Raw genomic sequence first — 23,099 nt, forward strand, 5'->3', positions numbered from 1 at the left:
CGTCAACATGCGCTCGCAACCATGCACGCCTCAATACCTGATTCGGTTTACAACAACTATAGAGCGCTGGATTCTTCGGAGCTTGAATTTCCGCTCGAATCGCTCGCATCCGGTGAAGATGAGCTCGTTGTGGACGTACTGGAGGTCGTGTCGGCCACGGAGGCTACCTCTTCATCTGCTGTCTGCGCCTGTACGTGAACTGGTCGCTCCCGAATGATCCTTCGCAACTTGGAGACTGGTTGCTGCGGCTGCGGCTGCCCAGAGAATGATACCGACTGCGCAAATGCCATGATAAGCTCGAGGCGGCCTTCGAGGCGGACGAGTGCCTCCCGCAGGCGACGCTGCTCCTCAATGGCGTAATACAGCGCGACCATCGCCTCGCGAACAGATTGCAAATTCGCACCGTGCTGCGGCAAGCGAGCATCACGCTGACTGAGCAAAAAAGGAGCGTGACATCGAATAACTGCTCGAATCCACAATGATAATGCCGGTGCACGAACAGAATGTGAACAAAAACGCGCCACCAACGCTCCAAGTAACGAGAGGATCGCGCGCGCGGGCAGTTTCCGCACAGTGCGAGATGCGCCAGCTGCGGTCTGGACTGCAGCGAGTGCCCTGTCCAACAACTGGTTATCGTTTGCATCCAACGCTTGAACAATCAAGGTTGCGACGGTGTCCACTGCCAGCGGGCGCTCTCCGGAACTCTTGTTGAACAGCTCGGGTGCCGATGCAACACTCGCCTGCTGCTGCACATACGAAAGTTGCTCGGCTAGCGATAAGAGCTCGTTCCCAGCCATAATGTTCGCAGAAGACGCTGCTGGATCTACGGGCTCTGGCAAGAGCGCGGTTTTCTGGTGCGATGCCGCCTCAACAGCGTTCAGCTTCATGCCAACATTCGCTGCCGCTCCGTGCTCGTCATTCCCAGGAATCCGCTGTATACTGGTGCATACGCCATCCGCACCATCTGCGACGACGCTGGAAGTCAGCGACAGGCTCGGCGGCATGGTTTGCGTATCCAGCGCGTGTTTCTTTCGCTCTGAATCCGAAGGTGCCGATGCTTCAACGGGCAGCTGCGCGTACCCCAGGATGCCACCCGAGTGATTCGCTCGAGCCCCGTTCAAGACCGGAGTATTTTCGTTGGTATGCACACTGTCGGATGAGATCGGGTTGCTGTTCGCACGTGCGACGTTCGACGATCGCTGGTGCTCGACTTTTGATAGCGCATCGTTTTGGAGACTGATGACGGGCGCCGCACCGCTCTCGCTACCGTTCATTGTCGGCGCGTCCTGCGACCACAGCTTCCGCGGCACAAACACAATTTTTGGTTGCTGAAGGCTTCCGTAAAACAAGGCAAAGCCAAGCTGCTGCTCGCCGGCATTGTTCACCCAGCGCATAACTGAAGCACCACTAAAGCAAGGCTCCTGTGGCTGCAATATCAACAGCGGATGGAGCACAGTCGAGCGCTTCTCGCCAGCTTTCATCGCCGACACCTGGCCAGGTGTTGATAGGCGCTCTTTCACCCCGAATAGCTGTGCACTGCCGTCCCCGAGCACGGCCAGCAGAAACGTTTCGGGGCTGGCATCCATCGCAATGCGAGCAGAGTCCGCATCGGCGGCGTTTGACGCTCTAGGAGATACCGCATCTCGACCAACTGGGTGCTCATCCAGGGCGTGGTCCGTCGCTGTACCCGACGAGCAGATACCGTTCGTCGTGCGGGAAGTGTCGGCAGCACGCTTCATCGATGGCAAGCGCGCCTCTGGCGAGTGCTCCGCAGCCACCAGCTGGACGACTGATGCAGGCGCACTGTTCACCGCATGGCAGAGCACAGAACGCCAGGGCGGGCTCTCGATAAAATTGGCATTTTCTGAGTGAAGAGCCGAACTATTCTCTTGATCCAGTCTCCAGAGTGAAATCAGAGTATCGCCGAGCGCTGCACTCGCCAGCAGCACAGGTCCTGCGAATGCAAGACAGCATATGGTACTCGAGTGCCCCGTGAAGCGCCATATTCGCTCAACTTCTACGTCCCGGGACGCACCGGGCTCCCGTGCGTCCGCACACCATCGCGGAAGCTCGTAAGCGCTAAGGCACTCACCCGCAGCGACAGCAAGGTAGCGATCTGTGGGGGAAATCGCCAAGGCCTGCAATGAAGTTCCGCGTGTGTGCATGATGCGCAACCTTCGATGGTGCTGTGTATCACTCCAGCAATAGACGGCATTGCACTGGCCATCCACAGTTCTGTCTGAGGAGCGTCGCACTTGCAATGCCCAAACAATCGGGTCGCTGTCGCGACATACCGCGTATACATGCTGGAGGCAACCGCCTCGCAAATATTCCTCCTGTCGCGGGGAATGTGCCGATACCACCAAGGATTCGATCCGGCCTGGCAAGCGGCAGACGTCACAAAGTTCAAGTGTTAGCGCCAAGTCGATCTCGCTTCCTGTCTTCGTTTGACGACGCTGGGAAGCGTTCAAATCTACGCATCGACTGATATCAACAGTGAAGAGACGCAGGGCACCGCTCTCGTAGCCGACGACGATCAAGAGCCTCGTACGCGCTTGCGGGTATCCTTGCTCCGGGGCGGCGGGAAAGCGATTCAGCTGCTCCGCGTTGGCTGCAGGACTTGGGTCTACGACATGACTGCGCTGCCGTTTCGCGGGCTCAAACTCGTTCGACTCGTCAAAAGAACACTGCAGCGCCGTGATCCTTCCTAAAAACGGCCCCGCACCAAGCTGATTCATTGCCGCTAGCGAGAGATCCGGCGACAGCGACGGATCGTCTCGCCACTTTCCCACTAAGATGCATCCAGGGCTTTCGGACAGGCTAGCCCCATCCCCGTTGCCTTCAACAGAAGGCACACGATCATGTGCATAGACAATAAGCCTTCCGTCCGACCAGGCCATGCAGGTGCACGCAGCTGGCCAGTGGGGTATAGACGCTTCCGAGGTCGCTTCGCTCTCGCGTCTTCGCTTCGAGTTCCTCAAACTCAGGTTTCTCGCGGGCTCCTCAACTGCAGGAGTACGAAGCGCAATAACTTGGACGTACTGACCCTGACGCAGGTTGTTCAAAGTACCGCAAGGCCCGACGCGGTGTGGAAGCGGTGCGGCGGACACAAACGCTCCTTTGCCACTGCGAGATTCCAACCTAGCCTTCGATCGTGCATGCTGATATACACTGGAATCGTTTCTCAAATCTTTCGCCTGAACGCGTTCGAGCATTGTGGACGCTCGACACGCTCTTCCGGAAACGAATGGCGCCTGACGCCACCGCCAGTTCACGAGTAGATCAGATGGCTCCCAAGAGCAGGAGTCCTTCCTAGAATCGACTCACGTTGTTTCAGGTTCTAAAAGAGAAAAAGGACACAACACACACTAGAGCGCTTCACCACGAGAGCTCGTTCTACAGATCCCTCTGTTAGCGCAAGCAGTAGCACGGCGATACCGTAGTCCGTAGCAGGCACGCTGGCAGGGCCGACGTCGTGCCCTCCGGCACGCACCACGACTCCGGGTGTCCGTCGATCGCCGGCGGCGGCGGCAGCGGGTGCAATTCGTTTTGTTTTCGATGACAGAAGGCGTTTCCATGGATCAGGGGATCCCAGATTGCCGGATGGACGGGTATTGGCATTCGGGAATGCGTCCAGGATGCTGCAGCCTATCTCCAAGTTCCATTGCTTGTACTTTCTCTCGGAAATACTGGTTGTTCTGTGGGTTCTATCGTGAACAGAGTGCCTGCGTCGCTGCTCCCGCCGTAGCGTCTATATCGCTGGAGTGGATGCAGCACGGAGATAGAGCTGTGCTTTGTCGTACCACTGAGGGTATCTGTTCGAGGAACGCTTCACCTGAAACGGTGTCGGGATACATAGTGAGTTTGGGAGCCAGAAATCTGTCCAGACAAGCCTAGTGCCTGCGACAGCTCGAATTGATATTCTGGGCGTCCACTGCGACCCGGGCGACGCCCAGATGCAGCGGAACTGCCCCGAGTCTCAGAGTCAACTGCGTTGCGTACGAGTTGCTCAGATCTCGCTAGAGCACCGGGCACGGAGGAGAGCATGGAGCACGAGCCTGGCAGACTCGCGCGGCTTGCAGGATCTGCCACCTATACGGTAAACTGTCGACAATATGGAGACATTTTCCCGCTTTTAACGTTTATCTCAGAGGACGAAAGAAATCGTTGTATCGTTGCTAGTTGGTGAATCGTTTTTGCTCTTTGTTTGCATAGCGCGGTCGATACGCGCACCTCCATATCTGGTAGTCACGAGATGCGCCTTGCATGTGGCAGTTGAAGGGAAACGCGAGACTGACCATTTTTTGACGTTTTGTTTTACTGTACAAGTCGCATTTGCGTTGAGCGCATAGCAAATTATAGTGTTTCATCTCAGTTGTGTTTTTACCTCCAAGCAAGTCTATTCAAGTGATTTTTTTGCGGTTTATAACTCAAGCGTTCAATGAGCGTTTTTTTTCAAAAATTAAAAAAAAAAAAGCAAGTATGGAGAAGGATGGTGAGGATCCTGGAGGCCTGGTATCACCGCTTGGCAGAAAAAAAAGCGAAAAACAGCGCCAAACAAAGAGGAACAGGAGAAGACGAAAGAGCAGACGGTGGAGGCGTGACGTCATAAGCTGCGAGAAAGATGACAGTGCGACGAGATGGTAGTGAAAGCCTGCCTCCTTGGTCATATCAAGGAACCGTACAGGCAAAAGTTGCTAGAGCCCATCAGAAATCATGTCAATTCGTAGTCCGCGAGCATTACAAAAGCCTTCTTCACGACTGAGGTACTTGGAAAAATAGATGCATCGCGACGTTACATACATCGAAGCAGTCGAGGATACGGAAAAAGCTTTGAGCAAGGCCTTCATCCACCACTTCACGATTGGCACGGAGACAATGTCGGGGAGCAATGAGCGAGTTCACGTCCTCCGGGAAAATTACGCCAAATATCGCTTCAACGGTACTCGATACAGGTGTGATGCGGATATTTGCACCTACGGGGCGATCAAGTACCTCACGAGCCTGAAGAACCAAAGGACCATCAACCTCGAACATTTCATGGTGCGCTCCATCTTTACACTCCACCAGGGGCCTGTCTGGAAAAGAGAGCTAGGCTATTATAGATGGCATCACGAACGATCCCCATCATGAAGATGAGATCGAATTTGTCGACATGAAGACATCACGCATGAGAAAGAGTGAGGCTTCTGCGATCCGTACGGCAGCACCGGAGCACTGTTCGGTTCTGGGGCTGGCGAATCCAGCAGAAAACTGATCAAATGTTAAAAAAGATGTAGAAAGATGTTATCCCCGTATCAAGCGGTATTTCGTGTTCCTAAATCGAGAACTCGACCGTAAGGCCGAAAACAGCTGAATATGGAAAAAATGAAGAGTCGGAGAGACGCAAGGCTGTCCTGATGGGGAAGCGCTTCAATATCGTCACGTTGTGCAATATCAAGTCACATCTTGTGACAATCGACTCCAGAATCCTTTACGGCATCATGAAGGAGATCAGTCCATAGTTCGATGTAAGGAAGATATGGTTCACCTGCGAAAACCGAGAGACGCACCGGAAGAGTATCTTCGACTTCAAACGTCTCAAACGAGGAAGGAAAAGCCATCCATGGGGACGATCGAAAGCGATGGGGTAGCCATGTATGTACACTATCGGCGGTTGGAGGCGGATCGTTCTGTTCTGTCCTCGGGTTCGCCCTCTGCGAAATATGAACATTAGAAGGAGGTGGATCCCGCGACGCAGAAAGTGCATGAGAACGACTTTGTCTTTGGTGCGAACCCCGGGGGTACGAATATCATAACGATCGCAGTACCCAAGCGTGCGGAAGATGGTGTTGACGGCGATTTACGTCAGAGAGACATGCGTGTTTCGAGGTTCTCGAGAGCAATATACTATCGAGAATCCGGTAAAATGAATGCGAGGAAGAAAATTGAGACACGGAATGCAGGAGTGAAAGAGCACCTGGATGCTTTGAGCGAGGTGACGAGCCGCGGAGCGGACTGGCAAGCTTTTCGGGAGTTCATGGAAGTTCGCGTTGCTCGCTGGGAGGCGCTGTGGGAGGAGTGTACAAAGCCCCGATGGGCTCGTTTGCGTATGAATTTGTAGTATGGGACACAGCGCGCGTTCGCGAACTTTTTGAATGAGTTGAGAGCCCTGAAGGAGGATGAAAATCAGAGGCTCGTATTAGCGTACGGAGCAGAGCGATGGACATCGAGAAAAGGATGTATGCCAGCTCCAACGACAACAACGTACAAGGAGTGTGCGCGGCGTTTCATTACGATACATGTAGATGAGTTCCGAACGTCCTATACACACCATGAACTGGGGTGTACACTTCAGAGGGTCGAGATGGAAAAGTGCCAGCGGAGCCCTGAGGATATCAAAGAGTACGGAGTGCTGACGGAAGAGCAAATGGAAATGAAGGCGAAAGTTCGAGGGTTACTTGCACTAGTGAGTACAACTACCAACGGCAAGAAACGGATGGAGTTTGTGAATCGTGAATTTAATGCTGCTATCAATAAAAGATGTGCGGTGATCGAGAAAAGACCTCCAGAGTTGACACGAAGGAATTTTGTTGGACAACCTCTTGAGGTGGGATTATATGAGAAAAAGTTGAAACCAGTAGTAGGTGGCCGGTCCAAAAAGACTGAGAGGCATCTGTACATCAGTTCGAGACGTTTTATCTAGTGCGGGCCGTTCGCCTCCCCTGTGCACTGCCGGCGGCAGCGTGTCCATCTCACCAGTGTTCCTTCACCGCGCACTGAAAAACAAACAAAAAAGAGAAAAAAAAGCGCACAGATGGAGAACGCTGGCCTATGGAAACGATTTGTCCATTAATTACCAGACCGCATTCGTTTATTCTGTATGAATTCATACATAAATGTACTAAAAGGACAGTGCGCGGCGTGACTGCCGTCGCGCACGCAGCTCTACGTGCAGCGCATTGGCACACAACTGCAGTTCCCCTAGTTGTACGATACGGCCTGTTGCCGCTGGACCCCGCAGCTTGCACAGCACACTGGTGACACGTCGAAATGCCTGATACCAGGATCACGCTCCGAAAGAGAAGACCATACGCGACGAAATCGAATAAGATTCGGAAAGTGAAGACTCCAGGTGGGATCCTCAGAGTGCACTACCTGAAGAAGCGAACCAAAGCACCGCGTTGCGGCGATACCGGAACAAAGCTGAACGGAGTTCCCGTGCGGAGGCCGCGTGAACTTGCACGCCTCTCAAAACCGAAGAAAAGCGTATCTCGCGCATATGGAGGAGTACTCTGCGGTAATGCTGTGCGGGATAGGATTCATCGAGCGTTTTTAATCGAAGAGTCGAGAGCCGTGAAGCAAAGGCTTCGGCAACAGGAAGCGATCGCCCGGCAAACCAAAACAGCGGCTGAACGGGAAGAATCCCGGAAGAAAAAGTCGAAGAAGAGCGGAGCAAGTGCAAGCACTGTCAAAAAGGCATAGGGCCCTCAAGCAGCTGACGAAGAGGACGCGCTTGACTCGCGTTGGAGCCGTCGAGCCTCGCGTCGGGCCGCGACTCGCTCTTTGAGCTGGTCACCGCCGAATACCATGACCGAGGTCAAGTACACGCTGAGACCGATCCGTGGCGTCACACCCCGATAGAAACCACGGATCCCGTTCCGTTGATAAATCCACCGTGCAACGCTCCACATATTTACCGGGCGATTCTGTGGCCAGTCTTCCCTTTTCATGGCAGATTGCATCTCCACGCGAATCACCTCGATTGGTTGATTCCAGCAGGCCAGCGCTCCACCTATGACACTGCTTGCCAGACGTTCTGAGGTAGTCAGCGCTCGCTCTGGATCGTTGCGGCGAAAAATCCACTCGGTGGCCCTGCTGAGGCCGAAGCGACTGCCCCAGTTCGTGAGTTGACGAAGCGCTACGGCATTCACCCCTCGGTACATGCCCGCGATGCCGTCACGTTTGAGAATGTCAAAAGCGACTTGCCAGGTGCTCATGTCCTTGCCAGGCCCTGAGCGCGATCGCGTTACTTCCACGGTCTTCATGAAGGTACAAAATCCCATGGTCGTGTAGGCCTGGCAAACACCTCCGGCCATACCGCCAACAGCAGCTGACCAGCCCGGCGACAGGCCCATAACATGTTGCGCGTAAAACGTTGTCTCGGTCTGGGTCAAGAGCAGAACAGCACCTTTTGTTGCTGCCTCGATCCAGGCCCACGGAACGAGTCCCGTCCAAAAAGCAGCAAGTCCGCCTCTAGCGTACAGTTTCCGAACCGCCTCTAACAACGTGTCGTTCCGATTTGCAGCGAGGTGGGTTTTAATGACTTCAAACGGTTGCCCCAGAGTCGTCACCTCGAAAAGCTGCAGCGCGGCGCCCAGACCGAGGTTTGTCCAGTCGATGGGCTTTCGGCTGGGCTTCCTTGATTCCAGCCTCGATTCCTCGGCTGCCTTGGTGCCAACAACCTGCAGAGAACTGAGATCAGGCATCACGTTGCCCGCGGGGCGCACCGCCTCTGCTGCTCCGAGCACGATCGCAACGCCTACTGGTTACCGACCCCAGTGCGCACGAACGAAAAGCGGGTCCGTTCAACTCGGCGAAACACGTTGCTGACCCCGAGGCTCTGTTACTCCAGCTAACTGCTAACGACAGCAGCGGTTACCTACGCTGTCCCCAGGTGCCGAAAACACGACTCTTCTTGCAGCCTGCCGCTGTATAGCCAGCGTTTGGCATTCCATCTATGCTCTCATCGATGGCAATCGACGGTGGCTGGTGCAGCGTCGGGAACGCGCCTGGTAGTGCCCGCGCTGCGCTTTCCTCCTGAACGTGTGCGGTTTCGACGCACGACTATCCCGAGACTCGTTTGGTCGTGCGGCAAGTCTCTGCAACCAGAGCGCCTAGCCATGTGAAGCTTTAAGGATCGCTTTTTGCTATAACCTGGTAGATGTTGCGCGCCGTAGGATGGCCTTCATCGGGAGACTGCTGCCCGGCACAGACAGGAAGCGCAAATTCATGAACAGCTGCATGAGCCGAATTCCGAGCTCCATTCACCTCGTTTGTACGCTGTACAGTTGGTATATTCAATCGGCACCCGCCTGCTCCAGATTCACAAAAGTTATCGCGTAGTATACAAGAGACCTCAGTCACTCTGGATACGATTCTGCGTTTTTGTGGTCTCCAGAGCACTCTGTCTTTGTGGAAACCATTCTACAGTCATTTTAAAACACAATGGAACTCGCTTTTTTTGCGACTATTTGATTATCCTCTCATACCTCCGACGCTTACAACGGCGGTCGTTTCTTTCCATCTGCTTCCATTGCCAACCTTCAACGGGTGTTGATTGCAGCGGTCAACTCCCAAATGCGCTGCTTTCGCTTGGTTTCAACGCATTTCATGCATATGTGAAAGCCAGAATCTACGCTCTTTTTGCAATTTTCATATTCTTTATATACATATTCAGTGCGTCTTCCGCAACGCTGACACATAGCACGGGTCAAGTGTTTCTATACGATCATCACATTTGCTCTACCGAGGGCTGCTCTGTGCCGCGTCGAGGCTTGCTCCACTGCCGCGCCCTCGAATGGCCATGAAACAGGACAATAGAAAAATTGGAGCATGTGTGATTTGAGTGTGCCAAATCCAAGGAAAGGCGAAGGGCGGAGGTTTCCACTTATGAAGCTCATAATGATATCGGTCATTTTACGAAACCCCCTTCGCGGGCATTGCGACTCATCCTAATTTCGGGAATGTAACGAATTCTAGAGGCAAGGCGTCGAACGGGCCCTTTTGAAACGACAACACGGAATCCTATACTCAGGCATGAATCCGTAAGCCGTTATTGCTGCATGTTGAATATCGACGCTGTACATCTCAGTAAACGCTCGGAAAATATCGCAAGACAGGAACAGCGCTTACAGTTCAGTGTTTCATTTTAACCTGACGCGAGTGTTGGTCCAGCGGTGTTTTCGGCGCTGAGCCAATGCTGGGCATTTACTGCCACTCTGGATACATTGCTTTTGTTATTGTTATTGTTATTGTTATTGTTGTTGCTGCTGCTGCAGATGTCACAGACACGCAGAACGGTATGGCATCGCTTTGATGGGCATCGGCCCTGGGAACACATCTCTAATGAATATGCAGCCTGCAACAGAGGTTCTCCTGCGCAAACAGACGCACCTTTACCGAGGCCGCTCTCGCTATCTCCCGGCGCTGAAGCCGTGTGACAATCACCGATCGCAACTACAGACCAGTGAGAGTCACACCAGCGATGCTGACGCCAAGCGTGCTTTACCTAGACATGATGCGCTTTGAGCGGCAAAACTCTATGCAGTGAAGTTGCCGCTTTTGGTCGTCTGTCCAGTCGTGTAGGCACATTCGCCAGCGAAAGGCTGCACAGGTCGATGCACGTTCTAGCGCTGCCCGTGCAATTCACGGTGCCCTGACCCAGCAGCGTACTTAGCGCCATGCCCACAGTGTTCATGTACGGAGGTGTGCAAGCTCTTGTCCCAAAGTGTCATGTGAGCGACCCGGGCATTCGAATCAAATGCGGAACACATGGTGCCAGCACCTGTCCAAGGCTAAAGAAGATGGCGTCGAGTACATTCCGGGCCCAGTTCCAGGGAACAGCAGTGCCCAAAAGGAAGAGTTTGCGTGTGACGCGCATTCCGGCTTTTTTATTCACACATCCACTTCATCTGAGGATGTGTCCAATTCGACGCTGATGGGGATGATCTCTCCGTCTTCCTCGGCATCGGTGCGCTCCTCGGAGTGAAAGTCTTCACTGAAAAGCGATGCCTCAGCGCCGGGCTCTAGGTCCCATTCACTATCATCCGGAAAGACGGATGCATCATTTTCGCCTTCCCTTGTTGCTCCTGTTGGAAGCGGTTTTGATGTCCCTGGCGACGTTCTCGCATCCAGCTGCTGTGCGCCAAGTACTCGGTCCACGTCGACAGCCTCGCCACGGCCCCAGAGGGTATCCATGTCGTAGTAGGAACGCGCCTCTGGCGACATAATATTCACAATAACCTCACCGTAATCTATGGTGACCCAACCGCTCTGACCGGGGGGTGAAGCGTTCACTCCCCGGAACGATGCAGAAAGTGGCTTGCGAGAGAGGACCTCCGCGACCCGCTCCTCAATGCGACGGGCTATGGCCGAGATCTGGGTGCGACTCAGACCAGTCGCAAACACAAAGAAACTCGTGACATACGTGAGATGGCTCACACGTATCGCAGTGAGCTCCTGTGCTTTGCGCTCATCCGCTGCCTCCAGACATACCCTTACGAGCGGCATACTGGGGTCCTCGTACACCGACGTTCGGTTACGTTCTGGAACAGTCCGCGACACAGCGTGCGAAGCGAGGCGCCGCCGCATCCTGCGGCCGCTCGCTGGACGCTCCTCACTAGAGTTTGACAGTAACGTCGCCAGGGCTGGTGCCTCATTCCGGGGCCGCCTTCGGACAGAGACCCGGCCGACTGGAAGCCTCGTCGTGTGCACAAAGCCTCCGACGCTGACCTGGGGCGGCCACCAACTCTGCCCGCTCGCAGTGGCTTTCGCCTGCTCTCCCAAAGCCGGACTCGTTGCCGTTCGGGAACCTCGCGAAGTGTTGAACACCCCGAACCCACCGAATGTAACGTGATGCTCCGACCCACAAACGCCCTCGTTGATGATCCTTCTCCGTGCGTCACGGTTTGTCGCACTCCAGCACGACGCTTTAACAAAGGCCATTTTCAGTACAGCCGCATGAAACTACAGCCTGCAAGTCAGCGAGAGGTGCCAGCAACAACGACCGTGCACGCACGCGCTCTCACGCGGTAGCAAGTGAGGGTACGTGTTCACACAGATTCCAACGGATCCACAGGTACGCTTTATGGGGGAAAACGGCAGCGGGAGGCAAGTCGCTGCTGCTCCAAAAGAGTCACTTCGATGCCCTTAAGCAGAAATGACAATTAGATGCAAGTCGCCACTACTGTAACTGATTCACTGCGACGTCCTACGCGGAAACGACAGTTAGTAGCAAGTCGATACTGCTACAACACCGTCACTATACTGTTCTATGCAGTACCGATGAACGCAGATAGATTCCCGCGGCGAGTATAGGCGCCGCCAAGCGCCTGCGACGCAAGCGGCGCTCCCTCGCCGCCGCCCTCTGAATGGAAGCAGCAGGCGCGCGTCGGCGTCTGTCATGCTGGATGCGGCAGTCGTGCGATATAAAAAGTTACTCAACGCGATCGAGTGTATCCAGTGGCGCAAGGGGCGTCGTCGAATCGTGTCGAACACAACTGCAGCTCTGCCAGAGAGACCGATGCACTATCGTGGTGATTCGTCGCACAAAGGATCGAAAAGCGCTTTGTCTGAGCAACAAACCTTCATTCCCATAGAGTACACGAGCCGCTCAGCCGTCGCCGCGCGAGGATTCCGCCACAATCATCCATCGTATTAAACTGAGACAATACGCACAATTATAGACTTCCGCTGGCGTCTCGGCTACGGCCCTGCGCACCGTTTCGTGTGGCGCCTTCGCTGAGCGACCGCCAATGCTGCAGACCCAGACTAGCGTGTTTGCTGAAGGACTAGCGTATCCTGTTCGCACAGGAAAGCAGGCTGCTTCGGGTGCAGAAGCGACCGGGACAAGCATCGCTTCAACGGGTGTTCATGTAGCTGGCAGTAACGTGTCGCTTAGATTGAATGCTTGCGAGGACGCAGGGATGCGGCATTCAACAGCCTCATGGAGTACGCTGTTGTCGTGCAGGCCAAACGCGTCGCACCGTGCAACGAGCATAATGGAACTGGGCTCGGATTTCGATCGCTGCTGCATCGGTTCGGCTGCGCTCGGGGAGTTGTTAACGGACTTAGGGAGGCGGGCACGCCTTCGTATGCCACACATCCAATATCGTTATGACTTTGAAACCAGGTATCGGTACACCTATGAATTCAGAGCACAAGCTCAATGCAGTTCAGACAGGCGTGCTTCCGATATCATTCATACTTTCGACGCAAGTATCAGTACACCAGTGGCTTCAATGCACATGCTCAATGCAGTTCAGACAGGCGTGCTTCCGATATCATTCATACTTTCGACGCAAGTATCAGTACACCAGTGGCTTCAATGCACATGCTCAATGCAGCTCAGACAGGCGTGCTTCCGATATCATTCATACTTTCGACGCAAGTATCGGTACACCAGTGGCTTCAATGCACAAGCTCAATGCAGCTCAGACAGGCGTGCTTCCGATATCATTCATACTTTCGACGCAAGTATCGGTACACCAGTGGCTTCAATGCACATGCTGAACGCATCTCGGGTATGCCAGGGATCCAGGGGGAATCCAGAGTCTTCACTGTTGCTTGCGAACAATGCTTTTATCCGGCTTTTCAGACGATGCCAGCACCCAAGTTCAGAGCCCAGTGTCAACTACCGCAACTGAAGACTCCGCAAGCACAAGTCCTGCATCCTCCGACGGGTTGCGTTTCTTGTAACGCCCTTGAAGCCTCCGGAGGTGAGACGTCAGCAGACCTGGCGTCGACGGCGCACAGACCTGCGGATACTCGACAGCGATACGCTCGGCTGCTCAGCAGTTCGGATTTGAGGCGAGCGCCAACTGGACTGGATCGTTCTACGCTTCTAGCTTGCGACGAGTCAACGGACATTGTCTACTTAGTCGACACTATACCAAAACGTGAGCTGAACGGCTTTTCGCTGCCCGCAGAGCTTTGGCGCTGAGGGCACTGACGGTGCGTCGCGTGCAGCGAGCCTACAGCTTGAACGCGGAGGTACTGCAGCTGGCGAACAGAGTCGCCGGGCCAAGGAAGCTCGCTGGTCGAAACACAGGCCTCAGCTCACGGATTTACTGCTTAGTAGTGGTCTCGTTGGCGCCATGAACTTGTCGGACGAGTCGACCTGCAGAGAGAGCAGCGGAGTCTCGGACTCAAAAACGCCGGTTACTGCGGATGAGCGGCTGTCCTCCAAGAGTACGGTTTACTCTATCTTCGGTTTGCGCCCGCAGTCGCTAGAGGAACCAAACGAGCAACGCTTTTCTTCAGACGTACTGGTTCAGAGTCAGGAACGTGGAAAGAACGACCAGGAAGCGAGTCTGCCGGTTACTAGGCAAGCGGCTGCCGCTGGTTGTGGCGCGCAGTCCTGCGATTCCATCGCTACCGTACCGCAGTTAACTGGAACGTCTCTCCAATCGCGAAACAGCGAACCCGGGTTGAGCAATCCGAAAGAGGCTGCCAATAGCTTCGAACCTGCTTCGTCGTCGTCGTCTTTGTCGTCGTCATCTGCTCCTTACGCGAAACCCTTGGATACAAGTTGTGCTCCAGCGCCCACGGGTATATTCCAAACGCGACATGCGCAGCTGAAACTAGATCGTGGTGAGCTCTGGAAGCTGCGAAGCGTCTTTGAAGCTCATGACCCACAACATCGGGGTCTGGAACTGCCAGACTTTTACGAGCTGGTGCACGAGTACTTCCCCCAAGCAAGCCTGAATGATGTCGCTTTCATCTTTCGGTTGTTCGATGTCGAACAGAACGGTCGTTTGTCTCTGCGTGACTTCATGTGTGGCTACGCAATCATATGTCATGCGACGGCCGAGGAACGCCTTCGCCTCTGCTTTGCCATGGTGGACCGCGACGCCTGCGGCCACCTGGACGAGCGACAGGTTGCACAAGCGCTGCACCTGCTCAGCAGTTATGCTGACCTGCTCGTACAGTTTAGTTCTGTAGGTGACCACGAAAATACCGGGGATCATGATGTAGACGCAGATGCTTTGCTAGAGATGGCGCGACTTATGGTAGAAACGGCGACAAAGGAGCGCCTCAAGGGCACCCTAGGTAGCGCTCGGCAGAGTCGCTCAGTGTGTCCCATCGCAACAGAGCATGCTGAGTCTGAAGTGAACACACACAAAATTGCGTTCGACGAGTTTCTTGAAATCGCCTTGAGGAATCCGCACATCCAGCACTGGTTGGCGGACATCGGTAGCGCTGTGGGCGCTGTGCATCCATCGCTACGAGATCAGAAGGAGGTCGAAATGATTGTTCTCGAGATTGAGCGACTGGGTTTCATTCGGACAGAGGCTTGTGCGAACGCTGCAGCACTCCCGCTCGAGAGTCGTCCGTCGACCAGTGAAGCGAGCATGGCGAGTTCCGCTCCAGTAGCGCGTTCGCTGTCGAGTTCGCTGGAAGAGACGGCACCGTCCAGCCAAGAGTACCTGCAACTGATACATCGTGGACGCTCACGTGAATCCAGCCAGCGTGGAGGATCTCTTTACTTGTCACAGTCGTTTTCCACAGTTCACCTTGCCGAGCAGGGCGGACAGCGACAGCTGTCGTTGCCTCAAACACCGGAGCTTCATCAAAATGAAGCGCGTGCTTCCATCCCACGCCTTCACGAGTTTAGCGATGCGGAATTGCGCTTCGGATCCAGCCCAATGCGGATGGAGCGCAGATATGGATCGTTTCTGAGGGCCAGTCGCAGTGTTCTGTCGCATGAGCGTGCCTCGGCGCCGGACTCGCCGCCTGTTACCCGAAATGCCGGGGAAGGCCGGGCGCTTGCCACCGTAGCAGACATGAATGAGGAGGACCAGGCCAACCTGGACAATGACGGTGAGCAGTCCCTTCAAGAGCATCCGTCAAAGCGACTCGAGGAGCACCCCGAGCTATTGTCGAATGAACCCGCTGCGCCGACGATGATGACGACGACGACGAGTGCAGAAAACTTGCGCTCCAGTGACCAGGCAGCCATTGCCAAGATGACTTCGTTCCTGCTGCACTCGCCTTTTGTCATCGAGTACACGGCGCTTCGGTTTGAGCGCAAAATCGGTGAAGGCAGCTTCTCTGAGGTCTGGTCCGGCGAGTGGCTCCATCTGCCGGTCGCCATCAAGGTATTTAAGCGCTTTGATCCGAGCATGACCGGCACCTGGCCAATGCTGCGCGACGCAGGAGCCTCGCTAACCGGGACTTGCGAGCCACCCGGTATCGACGATCAAACAGTTGGCACCGCAGCTGCTTCCGCGAAAACCGCAACCCGCCCGGAATGCAGCACTGCAGCAACAATCGATCATGGGTTGGCTTCTTCGAGCTCCTCGGACTCGGAATCCTCCGTCGAAGCGATGACCTTCGAGACGGACGTCCAAGGGCACAGCGCCGGTGCCAGGCTTGATGAGGCGCTCTTCGCAGCGGACGCGGCAGCGGGGCTCAGCATGTACGGTATCGACAAATCGCAAACGCATTACAATGGCCAGCAGCAGCAGCAGCAGCGAAAACATCCACGTCCTGGAATGCACCTCCTCGATGAGACACCGCGACGTCTCGATGAATTCAACCTCGTCTCTTTCGTTCGAGAGGTGGAGCTTCTGTCGCAGCTGCGTCATCCGAACGTGCTTCTCTATATGGGCGCCACTGCAGACCCCCGAAAACCGCTCTGTATCGTGAGCGAACTCTTTCCGGGTGGCTCGGTCCACGATTTGCTCTTCAAGCGACGGAAGCGCTTGAGCAAGCATCAAAAGCTGCGCATCGCTATTGCCGTGGCTCGTGGGATGCTCTACCTGCACTCCTGCAAACCGCAGATCCTCCATCGAGACCTCAAGTCGAGCAACGTGCTCGTCGACGAGTCACTGAACCGCATCGCGATCTGTGACTTTGGTTTATCCGCCCTGCGGCGTGCCGGTGCAGGTGAGTCGAGCAACTACGGGAGCGCCTGCGATGCCGATACCATGGGCACTCCCTACACCCTAGCACCCGAGGTCATGGGCGGAGAACCCTACACCGACAAGGCCGACGTCTACTCCTATAGCATTGTGCTGTGGGAGCTGCTGACGCGCAAAAAACCCTTCGAGAACCTCATGCCCGTCCAGCTGATGTACAAGGTGTACGCCCAGAACGCACGGCCGCCGCTGGGCGAGGTATATGCCGAATTCCAGGCGCTGCTCTCCCGGTGCTGGGAGCGAGATCCGCAATCTCGCCCCGACTTTGGGACGATACTAGATATTCTGGAAGACATCAGCCTCGAACTTGCGACGAACGCAGAGGATGCCTCTAGGTCATCCTCTGACGACGATACCGATAACACTGGCGTTGGTGGCGGCAGCGGCAGCAGCGGTGGCGGTAACGTTGGTGCAGACGCCCACGAGCGCGCAGCAGCACCCAGCCAGACCAAGCAGTTGCAGCTCATGAACGCAGTGGTGCAGAATGATCTTGCGCGGGTGAAGCGCCTCCTCGAACGTGGTGTCTCGCCTTGTTTCTGTGACTATGATCGGCGTACGCCGTTGCACGTTGCCGCTGCCGAAGGTTTTGTGGATATCGCGGTGTGCCTGCTGGAGCATGGTGCAGAGGTGAATGCACGCGATCGCTGGGGCTCGACACCCCTGAGCGAAGCGATACGCTTCCGTCATGAGCACTGTGCACAGGTGTTACGTGACCAGTACGGGGGCAGGATTTTCGATCAGAAGAGTCATTTCGAGCTTATCGATGCAGTTGCACGCGGTGATATTGCGGCGGTTCGCTCATTCATTGGCGAGGGCGTCGATGTGCGCCAGGCGGACTATGATCGACGTACCGCTTTACACTTGGCGGCTGCCGAGGGATACACTGAGGTGGCGAAACTGCTCGTAGAGGCCGGTGCCGATGTCATGGCGACGGATCGTTGGGGCAGCACACCACTGCAGGAGGCGATTCGCTTCAAACATCCGGAAACTGCTGTCTATATCGAATCGGTGATGGGTGCCCAGTTACGACAGCGTGCTCGCGGTTTAAGGCGGGATATCGGCGGGTCATCATCGAACGGTGCTGCCTCGCCACAGCGTTCGTTGCTGCGAACGAACACACCAGAGTCGGATCAGTTCGGACGGGGTCGATCGTCGCCGGCACCGCAGTCTCCGGGTAATGTCGATTACTATGGTGACTAGTGTCGACGGGAGCACTGCGAATAAACGAGTTCGGGTTTACTTGAAGCAAAGTTTGTTCGGGCGACGAAGACGAGTGCGGCTTCATGCGCTGCAAATGAAAGCATTCGGGTTCACCAGAAACGCTGGTTTATCCTGTTTCCAGCACCGCCGGCTGCGTGTGCAGGCGCCCCGGCAGCGCCAGCACATGAACGCAGGCCATGCACGAACCCGTACGGTAGAGAATGAACTGCTTCGGAGACCTCAGCTTCTTGAGTTGTACTGTTCGCCATGGGATACAGGCCGTGCACGAACCCGTACGGCAGAGAATGAACTGCTTCGGAGACCTCAGCGTCTTGAGTTGTACTGTTCGCCATGGGATGCGTTGTTTCGTGCAGCTCTCAAGCTTCCAGGGAGCGCGAACGAGCTGGGTAGCCCCAGCGGCACCTAAGGCACCAGAATATCCAGGTGATTTCGAACGCTTTGGCCAAGTGCCAACCTATACCGAACGTGAAGCCTTGGGTTGCGTGGGAAATTCTTTGGGTTCCGCTCCAGAGATCGACGATGCGTACCAGGAAGACGCTATGCGCTGAAACGCATTCATATGCACAGCAGGATGGCATTCGATTCGCACGGAAACCCGAGGCCGTCGTATCTGGCACCGGGCGATAGATAAAGACCGTAAAGCAACGTTCAAGGAGAGCGTCGATGCACCAGACGAGTGATAAACGGGATCAACATCAGCAGAGGTGTATGCGCTCCGCCCCAGCAACCTAGCTGGAAGCGAGTACGCTCGGTACGACTCGTCGCAAGAGCGAGGTACCCGACGCGGCACCAGAAAGCAGGGAAACGCGCTCTGTCGTCGTAACGCTCCGTCGACATGCACCGACACGCGGGGCACACATCCGATACTGCGACAATACCCTACTGCTCGGAGGTGAGACGGGAATTCGTTCAGGTGAATGCACGCCGCCGCAACACCAGCACGAGCACCACCATGCTTGCGAGCGTGAGCGTGTCTACAGTCACAAGTTTTCGCAGCCATCGCCACCACTGTGCAGACAGCGTACCCACAGGTCGCCAAGCGCTTCCCGAGGTCAATGCTCGGAGAAAACGCCGAACGACATCGATACAGAGCACCAGATGCAGACCAATGATCATTCTGGGCGTGTTGGGCGAGCGCCTAGCACAAAATAAGTTCCGCCACCAGTACCAGGAGGTTCGCAAGTGCCAGCAACTCTCGAGTGCGGGCTGGCGTTCCAGACTGGACGTCGCGGCGGTTTCGCGCGGAGTACACCTTTCCGGAGTGCCAGCAAAACCAGTGCACGGGAACTGCGGAAGCGAAGCGCGCTCCGATGCTGGAGTGAATGCAGCATCCGCACACACGTTTTCTGGCGCTGCTGCTGGTGCTGCACTCGTCGATGTTGCAGTCGATGTCGTTGGACTATCTCTCCTGCCGCCGATGATACCGTACAGAGAGCAATTAAGCAGCAGAAACTGACAGAGACTCGTGCTGAGCGACCACCAAACAGAGCAGCAAAAAGTTCGTGAGCAACCGGCTTCAGCTAGTCTGATTCCGAGAAGCAAGAGCCGTGCGCTATCGTACCAGTCCCAAGCACGGAAGAGCGCGCTTTGCCGAACGCACGAAACCAGCAGCCGACAGGAACTTGTCGCGAAAGGTCCTCGAACTTGTGCAGCTTCTATTGAGTGCTGGGAAAGCGTCCGTTGAGACGATGCGATGGCGTGACGTGGTTGCGGTGTAGCTGGCATAAACGTACCAGCACACTTAGATGATGATGATGATGATATGGCGCCTCGTCTCTGACGAGGTGGGCACGTAGAGTGCGACTCCGGCGTGGGCGGAGCAGACGGCGCCATAGCGCTCTTCGCCTTGCCTCCAGATGACAGATGTAGTCGCTGCGAAAGCGCGACTGCTAGCTGCCCGTCGAATGTTTCAGGAGCATGGACTTTTTGCGCTGCAACAGACGCCCTGAAGAGCTGCTTGCACTTGCACAACAGCCAGCGTGACATTACGCAAGCCAGGAGCACACTGATCGTCCATGCTATGATGCAGAGATCGCCCCGTCGCCAGACAAGTGCCATGTTGCATGGCATGAGGCGCCGCCCGCTTTGGATCAGGGGTTCACAAAAACGCCATGCGACACGTGAAAAACAGATCCCAGCTATTGCCTTGGATTGTGCAGCAGATGTCGCAAGCAACAGCTTCTCGCCAAAGGGCCAGAAGCAACCGAAACGGCGCCCTCGAGCAGCGAAGACACTTGCCAGGGTAAGGCCTGACATGAACGCAATGATCCATTTCACGAAACGCTTCGGAAGCAGCTTGACTGGTACAAACCGCGGATATGCGGTTATCATGGTAGAAGGTGAATTCGCTCGCAACTGAACTGTGGCAGGTTCATCTTGCGTACGGCTTGGTTGCGGTCCCAAAAGTGCTCTCTGGGACGGTCTTTCGCGCTTGCCTAGCACGCCGTCAAGACGTTCTCGTAGTGATGCCTCTAGACGCCTGGCGATGTACCATTTCCGCACGGCTGCCTCTACCTGCTCGAGCTGCCGCTCAACAGCCTCCTTGCAGCGTGGACAGAGTGCATACGCAGCATCGATAGCCTGGAGCTCTCGATCGTACTGCTCGAAATGGGGAGTTCCCACGCCCCGCAGCGCTGCCTTTCCGCGCTGACGCGTTGCAGGCAGAGGCTGGCCCGGTTCCAGGAGCGCCGCCCTCGCTAGTCTCCAGCGTTCCAGTGTATCCAGGCAGGTTGCGCAGAACACGTGCATCGGACAAGGCACGTCAAGCGGATCCGTGGCCTTCAATGAGCCTCCGAGGGGCCGGCTATCGGGAGAGGCAACCTCCTGTGCGCTCAGTGTCAAAGTGTGGCGGGTCGATGCCGGCAAAGGAGTGAGCGCTGGACTCGGACGCCCACATCGAGCCGCGTAGAACGCAGGCCAGTGCTCGTCGTATCCAGACTCGCTTTGGGGGTCAAAACCATTGTAGGCGTCGCAGTGAGCGCAGATCAGGTGCGATATCGGTGCAGAGCCTTGCCCAGACTGTGAGCTGAAGAACGCGTGTCGTATCCAGCGCCGTAAACGCTGCACAAGTGTTGTCCCTGGGAGAAGCGCACCGCAAAAGTGACAGTGGTGCGTCCAAACCTGCATCTAGTTTCAGGGACAACTGGAGGAAGCGCTACTTCCCAGCGAACGCGAAACCTGGCCCGGGGTTTGCTAAAAGATGATATTTGGCTTCGAGCTCGATATCCAAAAGCGCTTGCCGGGTGTTAGGTTGCCGTCTCGACGAGAGCAGGGGCCCGTCGTCCAAACTATGATCAAACCGCGAGTGATAAGCAGAAGATAAAGGTATCAGTGAGCTAGATGCTAGTTAAGAGAAGCAGCTCTTTTCTAGCGTTCAATACAACTCGTTGTGATCACTATACGGTAAAGCTATTTTGCGGGCTACCGACAGAACACCAGAGACAGCTTCTTCAAAGCGTCCAGCACGCCATGTCGGGTGGAGTACGAGACACACCTACTGGTGAACTAGATGACGTATATCTGAGGCAGCTGTTCCCTTGCGTTTGTGCTGTGGTTACTGGTCATCTACCGACGGGCTCTCTAGTGACAACACCCAGTCGCATAGCAATTCGCCACGGCGCTACGCTCAAGGTAATCGTCGATGGATTCAGGTTTGTTGCTCCCCCTGCAGAGGGTAATTCGATGCTACTTTGCGGCGGATAGCAGGAGATCGACATCAACAAGTAATTTTCCATATAGATCACAGGCGAACTACCAGTAGGATAGATGCTTCATTGTGCAGTGCAGTGAAGACTGCAATCCTTCTTCAGGTAAGTAATACTATAGTACTCAGATGCATGAGGGACACTGAAAGAAAGATGTGTACGAGCACTGCGCCAAAAACCGGTATTCTTAAAGACTGCTTGCTCTCAACGTTATGAAAACGACCCGATGATCATCCGACGAAAAGCAAAAGCGACGATCGTAGCCGCCAAGGCCTCTCTGTTTCTTAATAGCTTGTTCGCGTTGTCTTGAAAACACTGGTGTACAATCGCAAAAAAAGTCCTAGTTCAAGAAAGGACCTCTTCTACCGAAATCGCATCTGCTATAGCTTTTCTGGGACTCAGCAATCGTTATTCAGTACAAGAAGGTCGGCTTGTTTTTCAGTCGACGAGACGTCCTTTGCACGAAACGGTCTGAACTTGGATGGGTATTCCGAGAGGGGCAGCCCGCTGCATGTGCGATTGAACTCGAGGAGAACGGCTGAATCACCTATTCTAGATGGAGTGGATTCATTTAGCGGCCTCACATTTGCTCGTAGAGAAGGTCCGGACAGCAGCACCAACCCTTTGTCGAATCACTGAATACTTTTCCCCTGACGTCTGGCGACGGTCTTCCATTCGAAAACGCGGTATTTCATCGTTCCCCATGCGTTCACGCTTCTGCGGATCCTCTCGGATAGAGCTACTTTTCGATCCTCCGTACGCTGTGTGGTTCAGTCGCATCGAAGGATTATTTTCTACTGTGAAACCTAATGATCGCTCCACTGGGCGAGTCGCTAGATCCTTCAGCACATGATGACACACCGGTGCACGTGTCGTGTTTCGTCCGCAAGTCCTTCTCGCTCCATGAAGGCGCTCGCCTATGGGCACAAAGAAGCTCTTTTGCTTCTAAAAATAAAAAATCTACGGGAAATGTTTGAACATGCGAGTTTAGGATCCAAAAAAGCCATCACCGCCGGGTTCGACAAAAAACCAGAGAGCAAATCCTCTTCTCGCCGACCACGCAGCGAAGAAGAGCAAATGACGAAGAAGAGGAGAGATAGGCGAGGAAACTGTTTGCCTGATGTGGTGATGACGAGTCTGTAATGGAGCATCGGGCACGAGTTCTAGAAATCCTTGCACTGCTGAGTTCAACCAGCGGCAACATAAGTATGGATTTTGTCAGCCGAGAGTTCAACACCGACATGCATATCACACGGTATGCGGTGCTGAAGAAGAGACCCAAGTAGCTTACGCAATCAAACTTCGTGGACCAGCCTCTGATGCTTGACATGTGATTCGATAAACTGAGACCGATACCAGGCGGCCGGTCCAAAGAGGCAGGGAGGCGACTGCGCGAAAGTAGATATATATACCATCCATCGACGTGCAACGTTATTCGTTTTAGAGAGTATACATTCGATACTGGACGCTCGCGACTGATGATTCGTTCACA

At 54.9% G+C, this 23,099-nt stretch overlaps 6 protein-coding genes across 6 annotated transcripts, besides 3 other annotated features; 2 read left to right on the top strand and 4 right to left on the bottom strand.

Annotated features, from left to right (window-relative positions):
- Positions 1 to 1,360: part of a sequence feature (possible transcribed region) that runs on past the window's edge.
- CYME_CMP010C (hypothetical protein) lies at positions 57 to 3,215 on the bottom strand (the record flags this gene model as incomplete). The annotated part of the gene is made up of 1 exon (XM_005537663.1): positions 57 to 3,215. The coding sequence occupies one exon, from the start codon at positions 3,213 to 3,215 to the stop codon at positions 57 to 59; it is 3,159 nt and encodes a 1,052-aa protein (XP_005537720.1).
- Positions 3,216 to 3,568: 353 nt separating this feature from the next.
- Positions 3,569 to 4,200: a sequence feature (possible transcribed region).
- A 677-nt stretch (positions 4,201 to 4,877) lies between these two features.
- Positions 4,878 to 6,727: a sequence feature (repetitive element).
- A 305-nt stretch (positions 6,728 to 7,032) lies between these two features.
- On the top strand, positions 7,033 to 7,464 carry CYME_CMP012C (60S ribosomal protein L34; the record flags this gene model as incomplete). The annotated part of the gene is made up of 1 exon (XM_005537664.1): positions 7,033 to 7,464. The coding sequence occupies one exon, from the start codon at positions 7,033 to 7,035 to the stop codon at positions 7,462 to 7,464; it is 432 nt and encodes a 143-aa protein (XP_005537721.1).
- Positions 7,465 to 7,469: 5 nt separating this feature from the next.
- On the bottom strand, positions 7,470 to 8,468 carry CYME_CMP013C (mitochondrial DNA replication protein YHM2; the record flags this gene model as incomplete). The annotated part of the gene is made up of 1 exon (XM_005537665.1): positions 7,470 to 8,468. The coding sequence occupies one exon, from the start codon at positions 8,466 to 8,468 to the stop codon at positions 7,470 to 7,472; it is 999 nt and encodes a 332-aa protein (XP_005537722.1).
- Positions 8,469 to 10,656: 2,188 nt separating this feature from the next.
- CYME_CMP014C (hypothetical protein, conserved) lies at positions 10,657 to 11,706 on the bottom strand (the record flags this gene model as incomplete). The annotated part of the gene is made up of 1 exon (XM_005537666.1): positions 10,657 to 11,706. The coding sequence occupies one exon, from the start codon at positions 11,704 to 11,706 to the stop codon at positions 10,657 to 10,659; it is 1,050 nt and encodes a 349-aa protein (XP_005537723.1).
- Positions 11,707 to 13,856: 2,150 nt separating this feature from the next.
- CYME_CMP015C (similar to Raf/ATN-like protein kinase, with ankyrin repeats) lies at positions 13,857 to 17,882 on the top strand (the record flags this gene model as incomplete). Its single annotated transcript, XM_005537667.1, has 1 exon — positions 13,857 to 17,882. The coding sequence occupies one exon, from the start codon at positions 13,857 to 13,859 to the stop codon at positions 17,880 to 17,882; it is 4,026 nt and encodes a 1,341-aa protein (XP_005537724.1).
- A 930-nt stretch (positions 17,883 to 18,812) lies between these two features.
- CYME_CMP016C (hypothetical protein) lies at positions 18,813 to 21,029 on the bottom strand (the record flags this gene model as incomplete). The annotated part of the gene is made up of 1 exon (XM_005537668.1): positions 18,813 to 21,029. One exon carries the CDS (start codon positions 21,027 to 21,029, stop codon positions 18,813 to 18,815), a length of 2,217 nt encoding a protein of 738 aa, XP_005537725.1.
- Positions 21,030 to 23,099: the final 2,070 nt, after the last annotated feature.

Source organism: Cyanidioschyzon merolae, chromosome 16, assembly GCF_000091205.1.
Source record: "Cyanidioschyzon merolae strain 10D DNA, chromosome 16, complete genome".
In the NCBI taxonomy this organism is placed as follows: Eukaryota; Rhodophyta; class Bangiophyceae; order Cyanidiales; family Cyanidiaceae; genus Cyanidioschyzon; species Cyanidioschyzon merolae.